The 19,029-nt window shown below is 39.5% G+C and overlaps 2 protein-coding genes across 2 annotated transcripts in view; both read right to left on the minus strand.

The window, feature by feature from the left end:
- Positions 1-561: 561 nt before the first annotated feature.
- On the minus strand, positions 562-8,217 carry pomt2 (protein-O-mannosyltransferase 2). The gene is made up of 21 exons (XM_034221896.1): positions 7,426-8,217; positions 7,257-7,341; positions 7,067-7,171; positions 6,422-6,530; positions 6,110-6,218; positions 5,256-5,415; positions 5,055-5,161; positions 4,857-4,939; positions 4,453-4,562; positions 4,288-4,354; positions 4,133-4,193; positions 3,948-4,026; positions 3,335-3,486; positions 3,153-3,244; positions 2,997-3,073; positions 2,832-2,903; positions 2,676-2,735; positions 2,472-2,577; positions 2,232-2,372; positions 1,624-1,735; positions 562-1,289 (listed from the first exon to the last, which is right to left on the minus strand). The coding sequence occupies exons 1-21, from the start codon at positions 7,728-7,730 to the stop codon at positions 1,184-1,186; spliced, it is 2,298 nt and encodes a 765-aa protein (XP_034077787.1). The 5' UTR covers positions 7,731-8,217; the 3' UTR covers positions 562-1,183.
- A 2,570-nt stretch (positions 8,218-10,787) lies between these two features.
- The window catches only part of LOC117550076 (latent-transforming growth factor beta-binding protein 2), a 94,229-nt gene continuing 85,987 nt past the window's right edge, over positions 10,788-19,029 (minus strand). The window contains exons 37-41 of the mRNA XM_034222374.1: positions 16,180-16,320; positions 15,842-16,015; positions 15,463-15,735; positions 14,625-14,774; positions 10,788-12,905 (exon numbers count right to left, since the gene is read on the minus strand). Of these exons, the coding sequence (XP_034078265.1) occupies positions 12,730-12,905; positions 14,625-14,774; positions 15,463-15,735; positions 15,842-16,015; positions 16,180-16,320 (914 nt within the window). The 3' untranslated portion in view covers positions 10,788-12,729. The remainder of the gene's footprint in view (positions 12,906-14,624; positions 14,775-15,462; positions 15,736-15,841; positions 16,016-16,179; positions 16,321-19,029) is intronic.

Here is a 19,029-nt window from a genome sequence, read left to right on the forward strand (position 1 = left end):
ACATGAATAAGTAAAGCTCCAAGCAATCTATCATTTATAATCAAATGGTCCCTATTTTCAGGTTGAAAACTACTGAATTACATACCTTTTACTTTCGTTTGGGAAACACCCTATATTTATAAATGTAAAATCGTTTTTGAGAATTAGACTGTAAGCAGGAATGTATACATCTTGGAAGTTATTACATTTCAAGGACTAATTTGTAATGGTATTCATGATCGCATACATGATCACAGACAAACTGATAAAAGAGTTCAGATCAGAGTTGGTCTTATTTTTGTTTTAAGTCTGTCTTGGGTTGTTTTAAAGAGCCATTGCAATTGTACATTGTTATAAGCAATGATTTCATGTATTTATATATTTATTTGTGGCATATCTTGTGATAATGTTACTCATTATTCCTGAATATTTTTCCAGTTTTTGAGAGAGATTAAATAAAATATAACAATCAAAAAGTATAATAGTTACAAAAAGTCATCATAATCTAGTCTGGAGAAAAAACAAACACATTTGGAGCAGTTTCTTTTTTGTCGATAGTGTATGAACCAAAGTAACCACAGATTACAAGAATATCACAGTTTATTCATCATACTGAAATGTATATGACAGAGTCACTAGTAGTTTTACAAAGTCAAAACAGAAACAAGTACTTGATAGCACTGATCGCTAAATACAATTAAAAAATACTGGGCACTACGATCAAGACAAACACAAACAAAATACAGTCTCCGATAGCCTATAACTACGTACCAAACAGTGTTTCGTTAAAAGTCACCAACACTGAGATGCAGCATTTGAAACATTTTTAGAGTTATTTTACTAGCTCCTTACAGGCACTTGAGCTTATTATTGTGACATACAAGTCCAATACAAGTCCAAGATATGGAGTTAATTAAGGCAGCTTGGTGAACATTATTGTCTAGATCTGTATTCCTAAATACTTCACAACACTCTGGCATTTGTATTGCACTGATTCAGATCATTCTCATAAAGCACTCTTTACACATGACATGCTTTAATACTCAACAATAAGAAATGTTCGGACACTCAATAATACATGAGTTGGTAGAGATTCTATGGTAGTGTGTGCAATCAGTACATTATGTAAAATAAGACCATAAGTCCCTCACAGTCAGACCAGTTCTTCATTCAAATAAAATCTGTCTTCTTCGTGCAAAGCTGACTAGAACTCCCAGGAGTCCATCCACTTCAGGCCGGCCATGGCGCTGCCTGGCTCGTGTGCCAGAGGACCCTTCATGCCGTAGGAGAGCGGATGAAACAGGTAGAAACTGAAGCAAAGAGATTGATTAAAGGGATTTATACAAAGTCAAAGAGGCGATCATAAAAAATAAAAAAAAGGTTATGAGGTCATCTAAACCTGGCTTGCTGTTTTCCTAGCTTCTAATCTTTGTGGTAAACTAAACACTTGCTGGCTGTAGCTTTAGCCTTAAAAGACAAATATGAGAGTGGTATAGATCTTCCCATCTATCTCTTGATTTTAAAACACAAAGATGTTTTGTTTATATTTTTGTTCAGTATTTAATCACAAGAAACCTTGTTAAATGCATTGACATCACAGACTGAATCTAATCTGATTATGAAGTTTCTCTATATTCATCTCACCTGTAAAGAATACTGAAGAGAAGAACCATCTGCCCGAGTCTCTGCAGCCAATCACAATAAGGCCGGCGAATTAGCAGGTCGGTGCTTTTTAACAGAATGTCAAATGTAATTCCTGTGAAAAACAAACACAATGCTTTTAACCCTCGGCCCAACATGACGGTGACATGACAACATTAATCAAGGGTCTTTGAAAGGCTGAAAGTGTGGGCCCACATCGGATAAAACTCGGACATAAACCTTATGATTCTAAGTTCTGGAGTGAAATGTAGTTTTTTTTTGCAATAATATCTAAGACATTAGATCACAATTAATCAATCATACCAATCATACTGTATGTGTACAAAAATAAACTCACAATCTTTGTCCGTCCAAAATTATCGTCATTAATTTATCCCAAAAGACATTGCGTGAGATTGCTATAATAACAGTGTGTATTCTAGAGGTATGGCCAGAAATGTGTTTTGCGTGGTCAGTCTTTAAACGTTGACTCCCAAAGTGTCCCAAAGTCCAAGTGGATCTATCTTTGCCTTATATCTCTCCCTCCTCGCTCCCTAAAACACCTCTGGTTCTATATAATGGAGGAAGCTAAAATAAAGTATGAATGGTACCTGTGAGCATGCTGCTGAAGAGCATTGCAGGGAAGTAATGGTGGTAGTAGAGGATACGGCCCATCGTATAGAAAGGTGCATAGTGCAGCAGCCAGGCGAGGAACAGCAGTCCTCCTTCTCTCATGAGAACATGAGAATGCTCTGAAAGACAAAGTGGAGAACACAACAATTATTTGTCACATATATTTGCTTTTAAATGCTTCAGTTACCACGTATCTGTATTTCTGGCCATTATCATACCTATTCTTTTTTGGCTCAATGAGAAACCTCTTTTGAGGGCTATAGCTGCCACTGCCGCCATGATAGGATACAATCCCAAACTAGCCAAATGTATCCACCAAACCACCTAAAAGAAAAAAGTATAAAATCATGAGTGTATTAACATGTTTTTCTAAGGGAAGAGTGACAACAGAAAGAAATGGGGCATGTTTAAGATGGACTTACGGGGTTCCCCAGCAGGTAAACACGATACTCTGTGTCATTCACTCCAGAAAACCTCAGACCCTTCACAGAAATGAACCGAGAACATTTGTATTTTAATTTTATTAAGCTTTAACGTTTTCCAAAAATGTACATTTGACCCTAGATTATTCAACGCACCTGATAGTTGACTGGCCAATGCCAGGGTTTTGAGTTCATCTCATTGTCTTTGGGTTTCAGGCCACTGTTACCCTAGAAAAAAAGACACATTTTATGTCAACAAAGTGTCTCTGATTAAAATCAACCCGCACAGATGGATTTACATGTTATGTCACCGTTTCTTACTCTTATCATCACAATGTGGGACTCCAGTAAGATCTCCAGGAAATGGGGCTTCAGCACAGACAAACTAATGTTGGGCACTGAAAGAAGGAAAAAGGATTAAGTTGATTAGTGTTTAACACCATGAAGAGTAGAAAAGATCATAGGAGTTTTTCTTACAGCTGGGGTTGATATGATCTTCAATGTTCCACTGAGAGCTGGGAGTCTCCTTTAAGTAGGGACTACAGGTCACCTCCACCTGTTCCCAGCCCCTGAACAGAAAGAAAACGTGTCCTTGACTGTCTATACACATGCGGCATCTTGAATAGAAAAGGAGGAGCAGTCCAAACTGTTTTTTTTACCACTTTGGGAGAGTCTTTCCAGAGGAGTAAAGCACACAGCCGGTAGCTCGGTGCAGGAAGCGCACTTTGCTACGCAGTACCTTCACCAGGTCCCCCGTACGGCCTCCACACACCTCCACCTGCCACAGGTCGTTTTTGTCACCCGTGCCATTCTAAAAAAGAGGCCAAAGGTGATGATTTGTTTTTAGACTTGAGGACATACAAATACGGCATATAATGGCATGCAATTAGAATGTAATACACTTTTAATGCGCTATAATGATGATGATAAGATGGTGCCGGTGATGATGGCTGCCGTGTCTTTGGCTCCTCTCCAACTCTGCCTTTTTTTCGTTTCATTTCAGTGTTTGCTTACATTTCGTTGTGTGCTTTTCATAATTGTATTTGTTTTATGTCTTATATATATTCATGTTGCATTATTGGAGGAGCCTGTGACTTTTTTCATTGCCATATCTACACTGTGGCTACTGTGCACATGACAATAAAGCCTTGAATCTTGAATCTAAGGCCATTAACTGTTTGGCATCAAAAAAGCAAACTTCACCCTGAGGTCTTCTTACATGTCACCCTTCAAAGGTAAAGAGCCGTAAGGTGATGTTATGAGTGTACTCACAATGCCATATCCTGTAACCTGGAAGTGTTTCTTGGTCAGAGGGGCCTCATGGAGGTGACTGTGAAGGTTACGAGTTGTTCTGTAAATACACGCACATTATTTAGATTAGAATGACATTGGATTCAAATCGATGGACAATTAACAATAGGTTTAATTGTACTGCTTTGTGGATTTATTGTACGTACTCTACGTGCTCGAGTCTAATGATGTCTCCATGACGAACCAGGTCAGGTGTCCCAGATTGAGCTTAATAGAGACAAACAATAAGACGCTGATACATTGCTTCCTTATGGCTTAAATACATGCTATTGGTATCAGTAAATCAACCCCATGTGCTCACATTCATTTTCATCCGGTCTGTGAACGAGCCACAAGTTGTTGTAGTCTTTATGGAGGTAGGCTGTCACCTGTGAGGACATGGCAGGGAAAACTGTTTATTTACAATAACTATAAAAGGAAATAGCTAGTTAATTATATTTGATAATTTTTCACACTGTAGCCTGACCTGCTGCTGCTTTGATCCCACTCCCTCTGGGTATAAGTGCCAATGAGAGTGCAGATATCCTCCAGCAATCCGGAGGTTTTTAATTGTGATGGTGGAGCCAAATGCCAGGTCTATATAAGGAGAACAACATCCACATTGTTACAGAACAAAAGAAACAAACACATTTTAATTAATCATAATTGTAGGCTTCAAAGAGCCATCAACACAAGGAACGGAGCATAAAGAATAGACACTTTGTGAAGACAGCAAAATGTAAGCAGTACACACATCAGCCTGTCTGCCTGTTAACATTACTAAGGGAAAGCCTACATTTCTTCAACCCCCTTTTCATTGTTTGATTTGTGTTTTAGTAAACACAGCTGCAGCATAATGTGCTTTTATTCAAAGGTGTGTTTAGGACTCACACTCAGGCATGGATGCGTTGTGTAGATTGTTCCCGATCAGTCGGGACTGAAAGGCTGAACTGAAGAAACCATCTCCTGGTCCACTGGTGATAGAAAACAAAATCATGATGACCCCAACAACGTAGATACTGAGCACTATTGAGTGTGAGGTGAGGGGTAATATCAATCTGTATCCATAGTTTAAGAGATCAGACGCACCTTTTGTTCAACACAACAAAGTGGATTGCAAATATTGTAACGTAGAGGAAAAGTGGAAACAAGATGAGACCAACAACCCGAGCCAGGAAGTGCTTTGCAATTTCAACCTGGAGCCAGGAAATAAACAAAAACAGTCAAATCTCAGGTGCTGCTCGTCAACAATATCTGTAACAGTACCATTCAGAATATTCTGCTGTTTACCAGTGAGAGGCTCAGGTCTCCCAGAATTCTCCAGAGGTCCCAGATTGTGTTCAGTCCAACGAACAGAATGACAAACAGACCCACAAACTTCACCCCTAATGCCCCAGCAAGGTTTACACCCGTCAGTACCAACCACAGCCACCAGGAGGCAGCAAAGGGCCTAAGAACAACAGCAAGCAAGCAGGAACAAAATCAATGTACTGCTTACAACTGGAAAAACACGAGGAAACATTACTATATTGTTTTAAGATGCATCTCATATACGTGTGCAGACTTCATACTGTGAACCTTTGCATATTCCTTGGACAACTTTGCACATTCCTGCACAGGTGACAACTTCTTAAAATCTGCATCAGTTATTTTGGCTATATGTCAAGTATTTTTATTATAGTTTTCTCCTAATCTGAGATTTTCTTATTCACTATTTTAATGTTTTCTCACTATTTTTAATGTTTTACATTAAAATAAGAAAGTAAATTCCTTGGCCATGAAAACCTAAACTAAAACTCAAACTAGATTTTGATTCTGTGTTGCTTTAGTAGTTATTGTAACCAGTTGGTAAAGACATTCTCCTCAATAAAGACAATTGTCCATATTTCCCTAACAAAACACAAGCAGAGTCCACGACAGGTCGTTTCTATTTGTATGCCAAAAAAGTATGCAGTTTTGAATTTAAATGATTTGATATAGGTTAAAAAAGTTATCACAAGCATTGCATTTGTACCTGAAAGACAGTGGAATCATCGTTGATTTTACTGTGTGCCAACTAATTGATTATTGAATGGACTACTGACATAGTTTCACCACTGCATTGCATGAGACTAGATTGAAAAGAAGCCTGAGTGGTATCCTACCTGTATCTTTGCTGGTTGAACTTGACCATGCTCAGCACTGCTGCCATGATGAAGAACAAGAGTATAGGGTCTAACAGGATGTACTGAGAAATGGTGATAGAGCCAGTGTCTGTAGAAAGCAGTAAATTAATCTCAAATTCATTCTCCTTATTCAAACAGCGTAATTTGATATTAAAATAAATGCTCGTAAGGTACACAACATACTCTTCATGTGTCCAAAGAAACTGCTTATAAACAGCTTGACGGTCAGTCAATTGCAACTTTAACATGTTTTGAATTTGTGCAAACCTTTTAAAAAAGGAGATTACTCACCAAATATGAGCAAGGTGGCAGTGATGAGGGCAGCAGTTTGAGACTGAGACAACTCCAGCACTATGAGGTAGGCAAAGATTGGGAGACAGGAGCCAAGCACGGCACAGAACTGTAAAGCAGGGGGGAGAACGCACAAATAAGCAGCCTTAAAGGTGGGGTAGGTCATTCACTTCAGAAACACTTTTTGTTATATTCCATGGAATGCTCTTCACATCCCGATAGCAAGTAATACATTACATGCTTTGACAATAAGTAGCCTACATTAAAAAAATACATCTGTGGAAGCCGTAGTACTGTAAAAAGCACGACCAATCATTTTAGCCGGCCCGGCTAAAGTAACTGGACGGCCTACCTGCCTGTCAGCCTTCCATCTGTGCACAAACTTATCTCGTGCCCTCATTGGTCATGTGCGCGTTCGTGTGTGTTGGAGGAGGGGCTCTGTAAGGAAGTCTGAAGGAAGGGGCAGATTTGTTTCGGCTGTGTATTTTCAAATTCTAGCGCACTCGAGCTGGTTTCTCCATTCTTACCTACCCTACCTTTAATGGCTTGTCCTTTTAAAGTTGGGACAAAACAATATGAATACATTCAAGTTCCTTCTTAATCAATGAGACAAAAGCAGGTTTTCTTGTGTTGAAAGAAACATACCCCTCTCATCCCCCAGTAGTTGTGATGATCATATTTATCTCCAGGCTTTATGAAAGGAAAGGAGCCATCATAACCGGTCATGTACCCAGCAAGACCAATCAGCATCTGCAACACATTAATGGAGATCAATAATCATAATAAAAACGCTTTCCAGAAGACGCTACACAAAAGGGATAAGATCTCATCCCACCTTTCCAAGAGGAGGATGGACGTCAAAAAAGAAGGTCCTGTTGATGTAGTAGCTCCCCATCTTTCCAAAGTGTGTCTCATCCCAGCTGAAACACCAAAATGAATCAGTGTTTTAAACATTGCAAATTATGATCCTACTTAATCTTTGTACATGCATGACTTTAACTCACCATACATGAGGGGGCTCTGTTATCTTGTAGAGGCGTGTGGAGAAAGACAGCCCCACCAGCAACATCAGCAGCACCCTGCTTGGAGGATCCTTACTGAGATTTCCTCTGGTGGAAAACTGAGCACCATTTGAAGACTGGGTGTCATCTTCTGACAAATGTCCAGCAGTGTGACTGTGTTTGTCTTTTGACAAAGAGGTGGATGGGGCTTGGAGAGTCTTTTCTGAGGTGAGACATATTTTCCTGTTTCGTAGTGTTGAAGTATCCCCTGTTTTGTTCCATTGTGTTATGCATTCTTCTTTTGCCATGAGGAAATGCAACCTGTAATAAATGGACCAGATCCACTTCCAGACCGGGAGAGTCCACTTCCCACCTATATATTATAGCTAAAGTTGATATCTGGATGAACTGTGTTGTCTGGGACTAATATCTAAATGTAGCATAGCTAGTTTTTAGCAAGATATAATACTTGAGCAACAGATGTGAGTCGTCAACATTGCAACGTAATAAAAAAGGCGATATTGACAGAGAATGTCTCACCTTTCCTAGTCAACAAATTATCACACATACTATTTTGTTACAGTGTAGCCAGGCTATTGATACAATTTCAACGATAAAAGCATACTTATCCTAGCTTGCTAACCAAGTGTCCACTGGCTAAATGTCGGCATTCCTCACAAAAAAATATGATAATTGTTAAAGGTCTCTATCGGCTCAAACAGTTAAAAGATTTACATTAGCAACACAGCGATAGCACGGGAGGTTGCAGTTCGACTCAAACACGTATTAAGCGAGGTGGTTTCTGGGAAATGTATTCCACTGCGTAATTTAGGTTGGCTTGGTGGTTGAGGTGTAAACACATTTACCCAGAATCCATCTGGAATATCTTCTCGTCCCCGTTTAACCAATGGGAGAAATATTATGGTCGAGATGGAAAAGTAGTGGTGTGCAGTGCTATTTGGCCACAAGAGGGCGATATAGTATAATACATATTTGTAATACTAACAAAGATGCTTTATGAAACTAACTTGTTTCTCTCTCTTCTGTTGTGTACAATTTAATCCACCTGGCATTCCCTGTCCCAAGTTCTAAGTTTATCTAGACTCACAAAGATAAAATGCCATGGGTTCATATCTGTAGTCAAATACCTTAACCCTTGTGTTATGTTCACATTTCGCACCCTTTGGTAATGTTCGGGTCAAACATTGACCCGGGACATATTTCAGGGTTTTAAAAAAATACAGAATTAAATTCAACATGCACAATTCCTTATATATATTGTCTTTAACTCATTCCCCAACAACATAAATGAAATATATGATTAGTTTTTGAAAATACTCTTTGCTAGATCAAATGTAACAATGGAAGTGTCCATCGTTTTTTGTGATAAAAATGTAATTTATGTTAAAAAAAAAATACACTGTAATAAAAACTAGGTTTACATTTTTCTCATGCTTTTTTTTTCTTTTAGGACTAATGTAAATGAAACATTTTTTCATTAATGTTTATTATTTTTAATCTGTCATATAATAATCAAAGCCCAGAAGGAAATAAAGCAATTTAGCAGCAATTGGAACACAAGAACCACACATCCAAAAGTATTTGGCTGTGAAATATAGAGAGAATGAAACATTCATATAAATTACATAGAACAAATATAAACACAAAAAACAATTAACAGTCACTATTCATAAAATACAGTATATCCGAAAAATATATTGATGAAGTGACACTGCAGAACATCATGTGAGTCAATGGGCAAGTCCGTTTAGGAAACACATGATGTACAGAACTTCTTCGTGTGTATAGCACAGATGTACTTGTTGCAGTTGCTGCATGTAGTCTGTGTCTTGGAGTCCTTTGAGGGTCCACAGACCTCACAGCTAGCAGTGGGGGTCTTCTTGCGGCTGGCTGTGGGGGTCTTCCAGCAGCTGGCTCTGAGTCAAGTTCATCTTCCAATTTGCTGTCAAATTCTGAGTTTACCTCCACATTATCTTCATCTTCAGAAATGTCTTCCTGTTCCACTTCACCGTGTTCCTCTAATGCATTCCACTCACTCTCATCCATTATTAGCTCCAAGGATCTGAGCAGAATATCTTTTGGCTATTTTGTTGGTAGATAATTGTAGTTCTGCACTACACTGTTACTACACTGAGGTTATGTCTCTGTTTAGTCCCTCCTCCGGCATGCAGGTGCGAGGGGGGACAGTGCGAGAAAATGTAAAATGTTTATACATTTCTGGAAGATCTAAAATGTTTATAATGTAGGATAGTTTTGTGTACACACTACAAAGGGTAAAGATCAAGGGAAAACAGGATCAAACAGCTTCTCTATGCATACAATTGTGTTTCTGTGTTTTTCTCTGTCTGTCTGTCCTGGTATTGTATCCGGGTCAGATTGACCCGAACCTCTTATGAAGGACATAAATGCGGGTGGGCATTTTTTCATAAGTGGAAAAAAATAAAAACAATTCCACATGTCCTTCACAATAAATAAGCTCCGGCCATTGAATTTCAGGTTGAACGAAAATATCCTTATATATTTTTTTATTCATTGAAAATGGAAATCGGGTCAATTTGACCCGAACACCACACAAGGGTTAAAACCACTGGTAAATAAATTAAAATAAGTTCTTTTGCTCAAGTTTTCTGTAAATACAATTTAAATGTTGTGCTTCTTAATGCTACAATTTAACTACATTTCAGAGGAATTATAAGATAATATTGCTCTCTGCTCTTCATTTATTTGGCAGTTTATAGCAGCATTTTATTATATATATTATCTTTTTACACTCAAAACAAATACGGATATAACATGAAGGGTCACATTATGATAAATTAAACTGCCAAAAAGTGTATGAATTAGGTAAAGTTAGTTCTGCCTTAACTACCTGTACCATTACAATGTTGCTTATATGCCAATTCATTAAAAAACAATGATTTGATAATCCAATAATAATAGTATTTACCGATGTAAAAATCTTGTATTGTATTTCCATTCATACTTTCGATAACTTAAAGTACGTTACGAAGTAACAATTCATGAATTTTTACTTTGTGGTATTACTACTTTTACTCCAGTAAAGGATCTGAATACAGCTATTTTCGCAGCCAAACACACACATCTGACTTGTTACCTCCCACGTTAAAAGTTACTACAACTGACACACTTACTGTTATTGTTTTGGTAGAAATAAACGTCTCTGGCAGCAAAAATGTACTATGTTAATATACATGTGTTTTGTACCATTTGTCAAAGTACATTTCCAAAGAGATTTATATATTTTTTAAGTTTTTATTTTTGATGACTGATAGTGATTACAGTCAAGAGGTAAACAAAATGAATGAGCATACATTTCCAATGACCACAGCTTTAAAACAAGACATTTATTGCAAGTTATTTGCAGTTTTGAAAGGCTTTAAATATTCCAACTTTGACCTAAATGTTAGACTTCCGATCCGGGTTAGCTGATGAATACAGCACAGAAAAGTGGACATCAAGTGGAGACATTTGTACAACTCTAGGTTTATACTGTAGGTTACAAATGCATGTTAAGAGTATAATCATCAACTTTAGTCCTTCTCCATGTTGGAATGAGACTTTTATGTTTCTGCACTGCTGGAAGAAGTTTAGTCCATTAGACAAATAGTGCCATTATATTCTAAACCTGAATATAAAACACAAAAAGGTATAAGTGGGAGTTCAGAAACCACATGGTACTGTCTATGATACATTCATGACATAAGGATCAAACAGAGACTAAAAGAAATAATGTTCACAATTACTAATATTTAGCCATAGAGTTGTGACGCACAGGAGTTGGTGCTTGCATTTCAAAAGCATTGTCTTTGTAATGAACTTGAAGAGACAAAATGTCTTTTAGAACAGTGCTGCCACTTCCAAAAAAATATATTTCATTGTCTGCTCCACAGGGCAGGGTATACACACAGTTCCTCTGGTACAGTGTCAGCCACTCTCCTCATACATAAAAAAAACAAAAAACATTTTTACAGACATGTATAAATCTACAAAGCTATAATGCCAGATTTTTCTTACATTTTTACGTTTTATGTCAAACAAAATATTGGTTGTGCTATAATGCATTAAGAGAATATGTAACAAAAATAATACATAGTACTAGATCTGTACAAAATATACCAAACCTCTCCAACAAAGCCTGTGTCTTTACATGCATTCGAGATGCACACGTGGGAATGATCTGATGTGTGACCCTGGTTCATAAAACTTTCACTTCAAGCTGTGATATTTGTGGATAATTTTAACTAACTTACCTTCCTGTGGTTTAAGGCTAGAATGTAGCCTATAGGTCATGGTACATATGGTTTTCACAGACATAAAAAACAAGTTAATACTGTTAAAAATAAAATAAAACGGGATCAGCAAACGAGTCCATGTTTTCCTACTTCATTGCTGGTATTAAGATCATAAAAAGGGTGTTAAACAGAGGAAGGCAGGTTATACCTATTGCACCTTTTTTTTTTTTTAAAACATTACATAGATCATCATATACATCTACAGTCTTTCTAGGTCCACTTAAAGGCTGACGTTTTGAATGTGTAGTTTGGCTGTGTTCATTCCTCACTTCTGGGTCCAGAGATTCTTCAGCTCGTGGTTAATCTTGAAGAAGAGAAAGGTGGTTGTGGGAAAACTTTCTTTCCTTTAATTTCAGATGTCTATCAACCCTGGGGTCCATTTAGTCCAAGGTCGATGCTAATTACAATGAGTGAGTGAGAAAACTGGTGTGAGGTTTGATGGTGAGGCACAAGCTGATTTATGAGTGGCTGATTCTCTCTAACATTCCTTCTTTTATAAACACATTTATTATCTCCCCACTCTGTCTCTGAGGTGAGACAAATACAAAAGGAGAAATCCATGTATGCCCACTGAAAAAGGTCGCTTTCTTAGTTTGCAGAGGCCCGTCATGTAAATGAAATAAATAACACAACAAAAGAAAGTGACAGAGAAAATAATGTGGAAAATATATCTGCATATCAAACTGCCTGGGGTTACTGAATAAAAATAGATCAGTCCACAAAATCCCTTTAAGGCAAATGGATATCTGGTGAATACTAAATCCCATGTTATACATTCACTGCACAATTCCTGCTCCTGTTGGATGTGTGTGAGGGGGATATGAATGTGTTCTGTGCTGAATGCGAGTGTGTGTGTTTGTGTGTGTAGGGAAATGAGTTTGGACGTCTAAGCGTTACTGTTGGAGGTTTAGTGCCAGGGCCCTGGGGAAAAGGGCAGAGGGGTGTAAGGGGATCTTTGAGGGAGCAGTCTGTCTCAGTTTCCTGTCTCCAGAAGCCCAGACGCTGGGATCTCTGGGATGCATCTGTGCGGCTCTGCGGAGGCCAAGAAGCCGCTCAGACAGGTGCACTTGTACGAGCCCTCTGTGTTGCTGCACAGCCCGTTCTGACACAAGGGCACCTTGTCACTGATGTCCTCACACTCGTTTATGTCTGCAGGAATAGGAGACATGAGGTCAGCACAGAGATTTCACAGCTGAAACAGCTGCCTGCGCCACATCTGCTGCTGAGTGGCCTTATGGGTATACGAGGAATGGGATGCTGGAATGTCAAAGTAATTCATACTTTTGAATTCAGTTCTGTCAACTGTTCTGTCTGTCTTTTGTTCTTATAAAAAATGTGTCTTTTTGTTCTTCCTTCTTTCTATCCTTCATTCCTTACTTCATTCTCTCCTTTCTTTCTATCCTATTTCCTTCCTTCCTTCCTTTTCCTTCTCTCCTTTCTTCCTTCTCTCCTCCTTCCTTCCTTCCTCTTATCCTTCCTTTCAACCTTTCGTTTTCTAACTTAAGAAAAAACAGTTTTAGTGGCAGTGGTAATTACTTCCCAATGTGGTTTTTGCAGACGGTTATTTACGGGCCCATCAGCAGAAATGGCGCCTGTGTCTGTAATCTTTGAGCTGCATAGGTTGGTTGAATCTTCTACTTTTTTGATGATCCATTAATCACCAAAAATTAATGTCTAAATCAAATGTCAAACATCTGGTTTCAGTTTCTCAAATTCAAGGATTTGCTGCTGGTCTTCATTTTACATTAGTACATTTGATATTGTGCAGTTTTAAACTGTGGTTCAGATTAAACAAGGCGATATCATAACCAAATTGTCAGTTGAACAAATGATTGTCAGTTCATTGCTAATAAAAAATTATCGTTGGTTGCGCCCTCTGTACAGTTCCTCAGCTCCTAAATGGGCCTGGGGGTCAGATGGATGAAATGGTATGCAATCTTATTAGCAATAAACAAGGTTGTTTAAATTACCATCACAAAAAATTCACATTTGAAGTATGATATGTTGCATAATATCTCATCTTGTATATCTTTAATCAAACATGCCGTCATGTTGCGTGTCGGCTGGATTGGAGCACTCGAGTGCAGAGCAGTTCAGAATGATGGTAAAATTAACAATGCACTGGATTATGTTTCTTTTTGGCCTTCGACAGATTTTTCTTTCCCTTTTTCAACACGGGAGGTCTGATTTGTCATTTCACAGCAGTCCATCTCAAATGACCCTCCTTCTGTTTATGTCATGTTCTGCTAGGGGGAAATGCTCATGGTGATATTTATAAAAGGAGGCATGGCACGAGTTGCACAGATCCCACATGTTTCCACTGGTTGGGAATCAATCACTTTTCTCAGGAAAATGTCTGGCCTTGGAGCTGATAAACTTGTACGCAGACAGAATATTGTAATCACTTCATTACAACAAGACGGTCTCACTTTCTCACAAAACAAACACAGTACACTTAAAAGATATAGTATCTCATGTAATACACCAAGTGGCTGAGATTCAAGGACTCCTTATTCTTGGCAGAGTGTGACTAGGGAATTTCTGGCCAAAGGGTACATACGATGGTTTTGAGAAGTACACTGCTTTCATTAGTTCCCCATAAAACATAACTTAATGCAAGGTTGTTAAATTCAAAGGTCTCCTTGAGTTTGATGATCTACAGCAAGAAGGGTTACCTCACTGAAATTAATCCGAGACCCGGCTCCAGAAGGCTTTAACCTGAACCTCTCTGCGGTTTGATTTGGAGATTCAACACCAAATTGTGATTCCCTATTGATTCTACAAAGTCCCTGAACATTTGCCCTTTGAAATCTACATGTGGGTGGTCCGTTGAAAAAAGATATCAAAGATGCCGTGGAAATAACTCACCTAAACAGGCCATCTTGTTGAGGTCAAGTTCGTAACCGTCAAAGCAGTCGCAGGTGTAACCTTCTCGCACACGAACACAGCGGCCATTTTCACAGCCGTTCAGGATTCCACACTCCTCCGCTCGGAGACCCTCAAAGGCATCGTAGCGCCCTGATTGGCCCAGAAATATGGAAGGAAACACATATAAAAAATATTGTTATTAAGATAGAACCTCTTGTTTACACATCGAGCAGTTACGATGCAACGTTATCATTTATTTAGAGTTGTTTTCTGGCCACCTGACAAATAATGGTTTAATATTCTCTTTCTATTAGCTCCCGTTTAGTTCTCTACCAAGTATTGAAGGTAATATCTGGTTCTGCAGTTAAATGTTCCGCTATGTTCCTAAACTGGTCTCTAATCTTGTCTTTCTAATGCGATGCGTTATGTAGAAGGTAATGGTATATAGCTATACATGCAGAAAAGGACAGTATGAGAGATGAGAGTGGACGAAAACAGTAAAGTGGTGTGGCAGACGGCTACACAATGAGTTGAAAATCACCATAAAGCTTTGTATGGCAGATTATGCCTATTGTTAAAACAATAGTATAGAGAAAATAACATTTGAATGCAAAATTGTACTAAAATCATGTAATTTTCCATTAAGCTATTGCATCTTGATGAGTTTAATGACATCAGTGGACAGCGGTTACCCATCTTAAGGGGACACATGTGTGTTACGGTTGTCAAACAGAAGTTCATAATTTATTTATAGCACTAGAAAAGTCGGCATATTACTGTGTATGTTATACAAAATGCTACACATAGGGGATGAAAACCTCAGGGTGTGTAAACCCACCAGCGTAGGGGTCCAAAGGCCGTGGCTGCTGCTCCCGTGGTCTTGCAATGGGCACACGGGAGGGTGGCTGTTGCACGCCGTAGTCGTTGAAGAGAGGAACTCCCTCTGGAATGTCATAGGGTCCTGAGGGGCCGCCATAATTGTCCCAGTACGGAGGAACAAAAGGCTCCGCAGGATCCTCCGGCCCCTCCATACCATACTCATACCCTGGCCCCTCTCGCAGACTGTCCCTTCCTCCTTCCCGAGGCAGGTTGCACATCACTGCGTAGTCGTCTGAACAGAGCAGCACCAGGGAGGGTTATATTTTGGATGATAACAATGATGTGTTCATAAAAAAACAGAAACTATTAAACTTTCTTAAGTGCAAATTGCTTCTCACCCGAGTCTTTTTGGGGACAGAAGGCACACTGTTCACTCCAAGCGATGCCAAACAGGCAGCAGCATTCAGTGTATGTAGTTCTGCGGTCCTGCAGGGGCTTTGCGCATACGTTGTCCCCCTCCAGACGCTGCCAGCAAATATCCATGTGCACATCGTGGTCAGAGTCAATGGTTTCTGGGAGATAGAATAGGGAGGGAGATAAAATACATATGGCTCTTTTACCACCAACATTTTATTCGGTGGTAGTGAAAAATCATTCCACCACTTTGTAGGTCTTCTCTTTGTTAAGTACTACCGGATCAATAAAAGCAAATAAGCATTTTGAACTGTTTTCACACCTTCTGTGGTGTTGAGGCCGATGCAGCGCCGCCTCGTGCTGTCCAGGACTAACGGAGGGCTGCAGAAACAGTTGAAAGAGCCGGCCGTGTTCACACACGCTCCGTTCTCACAGGCGGTCCCAAATCCACACTCATCGTAATCTAAAATTAACAAAGTAAGGCACAAAGGAATTACAATATGAATACATTATCATGCAAAAGTGGTTATAAATGATTGAGACGCAACATTTTAAATAAATCGCTTGATGGAACAAATGAAGAACATTTGTTTTTTCATTCTGCCATTTTTAGTTTGTTTTGATTTTAACCGTTTTATTTTCCTATTTTACCCAGGCAATCTTTCCTTGTCCTCATGATAGGCTAACTGAAGACGTGGTAGGAGAAATATTCAGTAAATGTACTAACCAGTGGCGTTTTCTCCCGGAGGCCAAGGGAAGCCAGGCTTCCCCTGTTTTTTCGGATTGTAGTAATAATTTAAATAAATAAATAAAATTACTTTGTTTTGTTTCGATAATTCTCCTTTGCTGTGTGTTGCTGCCGCCCGTCTCTCCCCCATTCTCATTGAGTATTTTACAAAGAGTGAAACAAACAGCGCCCCTCTAGATGTTATGGTGAAACAGTAGATTGCACTCACTGTTGCGAGAGGAGGCCAGCTGAATCTGGCTTCCCTTGGTGATTTTTTTGTTGAGGGATTGACCGATCAGATGAGGCTCACGTGATGCCCCTGCCAACCTGTGATTGGTCAGGGCCATGCCAAGGGAAGCCAGAGGCGGCTGGCTTCCCTTGCCTCACAATCCAATCAAATCGCATCAACTTAGTGTTGCAGTGACGCATCCTAAAATCCGGAAGTAAGCTGCGCTCGGTGTCCCTCGACAAAAAAGCAATGGGATTTCTCCATAGGATTTAGGAAAATAGCTCGAAATAAGGTCAGTGGAAAACGAAACTGTTAGATAAATGCAAGTTTTGTTCAGTCGGATAATATCCACATGTCTACCCTCAGAATCATAAATCTAATCGATAGAAGATAGATAGCGCCACTGCACCACTCTCACTGCCCAGGGTCGGCTCTAGAACAAATCGAATGGGGGGGAAATCATTTACAAAGGGGGGGCACACACTGCCGTCAACAACCAACACACAAACACCAACGCAACTTCAAAAAACATGCTGTAAAGTCTATTGTCTTTCACACACATTGCAGGGTGTAGTGCTATTGTATAGCGCACCTATGACCTGTGCATACATGCACGGTTGTGGCACGACCACCAAAACAGAAACATATAAGGACATAGGCCACCATATAAAAAGGGTGCAAATGTATTTAGTATCCTATCCATGTGAACATGTTTTAGGTGGGTGTGGACCTAACCTTCTCTAGGAGGGTCTGGGGGCATGCTCCCCCGGGAAGATTATTTTAAAAATATTGAAGTTAAATGCATCAATCTGGTGCACTTTGAGAGCAACATGAAGAGATATATGGATAGCCTACATCTCTCAACACCCATATGAAACAGAACTGTACACAGATTTACTAAATTCTTTATGGATATTTTACGAATCACTCCCCTTTTAAACTGTATTCTTGTGTTACTGTCCTATAGTATTTCATACCCGTTTTTTATTTATTCTCTTATTCTTTAATAACTATAATGATCATATAAAGGTATTCCTCGCAAATACTTGTTTACATAAATGGTGACCAAACCGTTTGAGACCCACTGATAACCTACACTAAAGTTAACTATCTAAACACTGAGAGAGTCCTTACCTCACTGAGCTGAGGTTATACGATCCTCTCAGTCTGACAGGAGAGGACTCTCCTCCACCTTGGTGTAGAAACAGCTCTTTATATCCGTTAGCATAGCTAGCTAACCAGATGCTAACATCAACATTCCACGTTACCGCTTGCGCACTCACAAAATGCGGTCGTGCCACACACACACAGAGCCGAGCTTGAATGAAACACAGAGACCCAGAAGTAGGCTACTTGTACTGTACTTGTACTGTATATCATATTATTTTCGATGGCTTTACTGTATAATCAGTGTAACAGATGAACAGATCGCCACCGGGCTTTCATCTAAACACACAGCCACGTAATGATAACAAAACAAAGGTCGGGGGTCATTGGTCAAGCAACACACCAATCAGAGAGCAGCAGTGAGCACAGCTCAGGCTGTGTTTTATATTTGTATTCTTTATTTCTGACGTATTTCACACAAAAAACCTTTAGTGGAAACGTTTTCACTTATATGATTTTTTTTTAAACGGCAAAGTGGCAAGGCTTGCCCACCCTGCGTTGGGGGGGCACAGTGACTCATTTGGGGGGGCATGGCCCGCGAATGACCCCCCATGACGCCGACCCTGTCACCGCCGTTAGAAAGTAGCAAGCAACTGAAGCAAGTGCAATTATGGAGGGTGGAGATTTGGAGTATTTCATCAAAAATAATTGTACTAAACTTCCGCTACAGCAGCAACAACAAATACAATCTGATGACAGGCCAATGCCCAGAGCTGTGTACAGCGAGGAAAAAAGGAGCGAATCGGACGTAAAACGTTCAAGGTCTCCTGATGTAGTTTGTGAATGAATGCTTATTAGAGTTTCGGCTGGAGAGTGCGTGCGGACCTGTCGGTTAGATAACAGGCGTGTGTAAGTCCTGCATCTGATACAAATGTGTGTAAAATGATACCGGGTGCTGTAATCACTCATCTGGTTACGTTATTACATTGACCACCAGACCCCCGACCCAAAAGAAAGGACGTATTATTGGCTTCCCCTAATTTTTTCCCCACGCCACGCTACTGGTACTAACAGTGCACAATACTCCACTTCTATGTCCTTCATTCAAA

Source organism: Gymnodraco acuticeps, unplaced genomic scaffold, assembly GCF_902827175.1.
Source record: "Gymnodraco acuticeps unplaced genomic scaffold, fGymAcu1.1, whole genome shotgun sequence".
Classification (NCBI taxonomy): Eukaryota; Metazoa; Chordata; class Actinopteri; order Perciformes; family Bathydraconidae; genus Gymnodraco; species Gymnodraco acuticeps.

What these genes read in the sequence shown, in the direction of transcription:
- pomt2 (XM_034221896.1), bottom strand. Translation starts at nt 7,730, where the DNA reads ATGGCAAAAGAAGAATGCATAACACAATGGAACAAAACAGGGGATACT. An exon ending in CAGACCGGATGAAAATGAAT is followed by an intron (nt 4,194 to 4,287) that starts GTGAGCACATGG and finishes GTCTCTATTAAG; the next exon opens with CTCAATCTGGGACACCTGAC. An exon ending in CCCACATTGTGATGATAAGA is followed by an intron (nt 2,904 to 2,996) that starts GTAAGAAACGGT and finishes CTTTTTTTCTAG; the next exon opens with GGTAACAGTGGCCTGAAACC.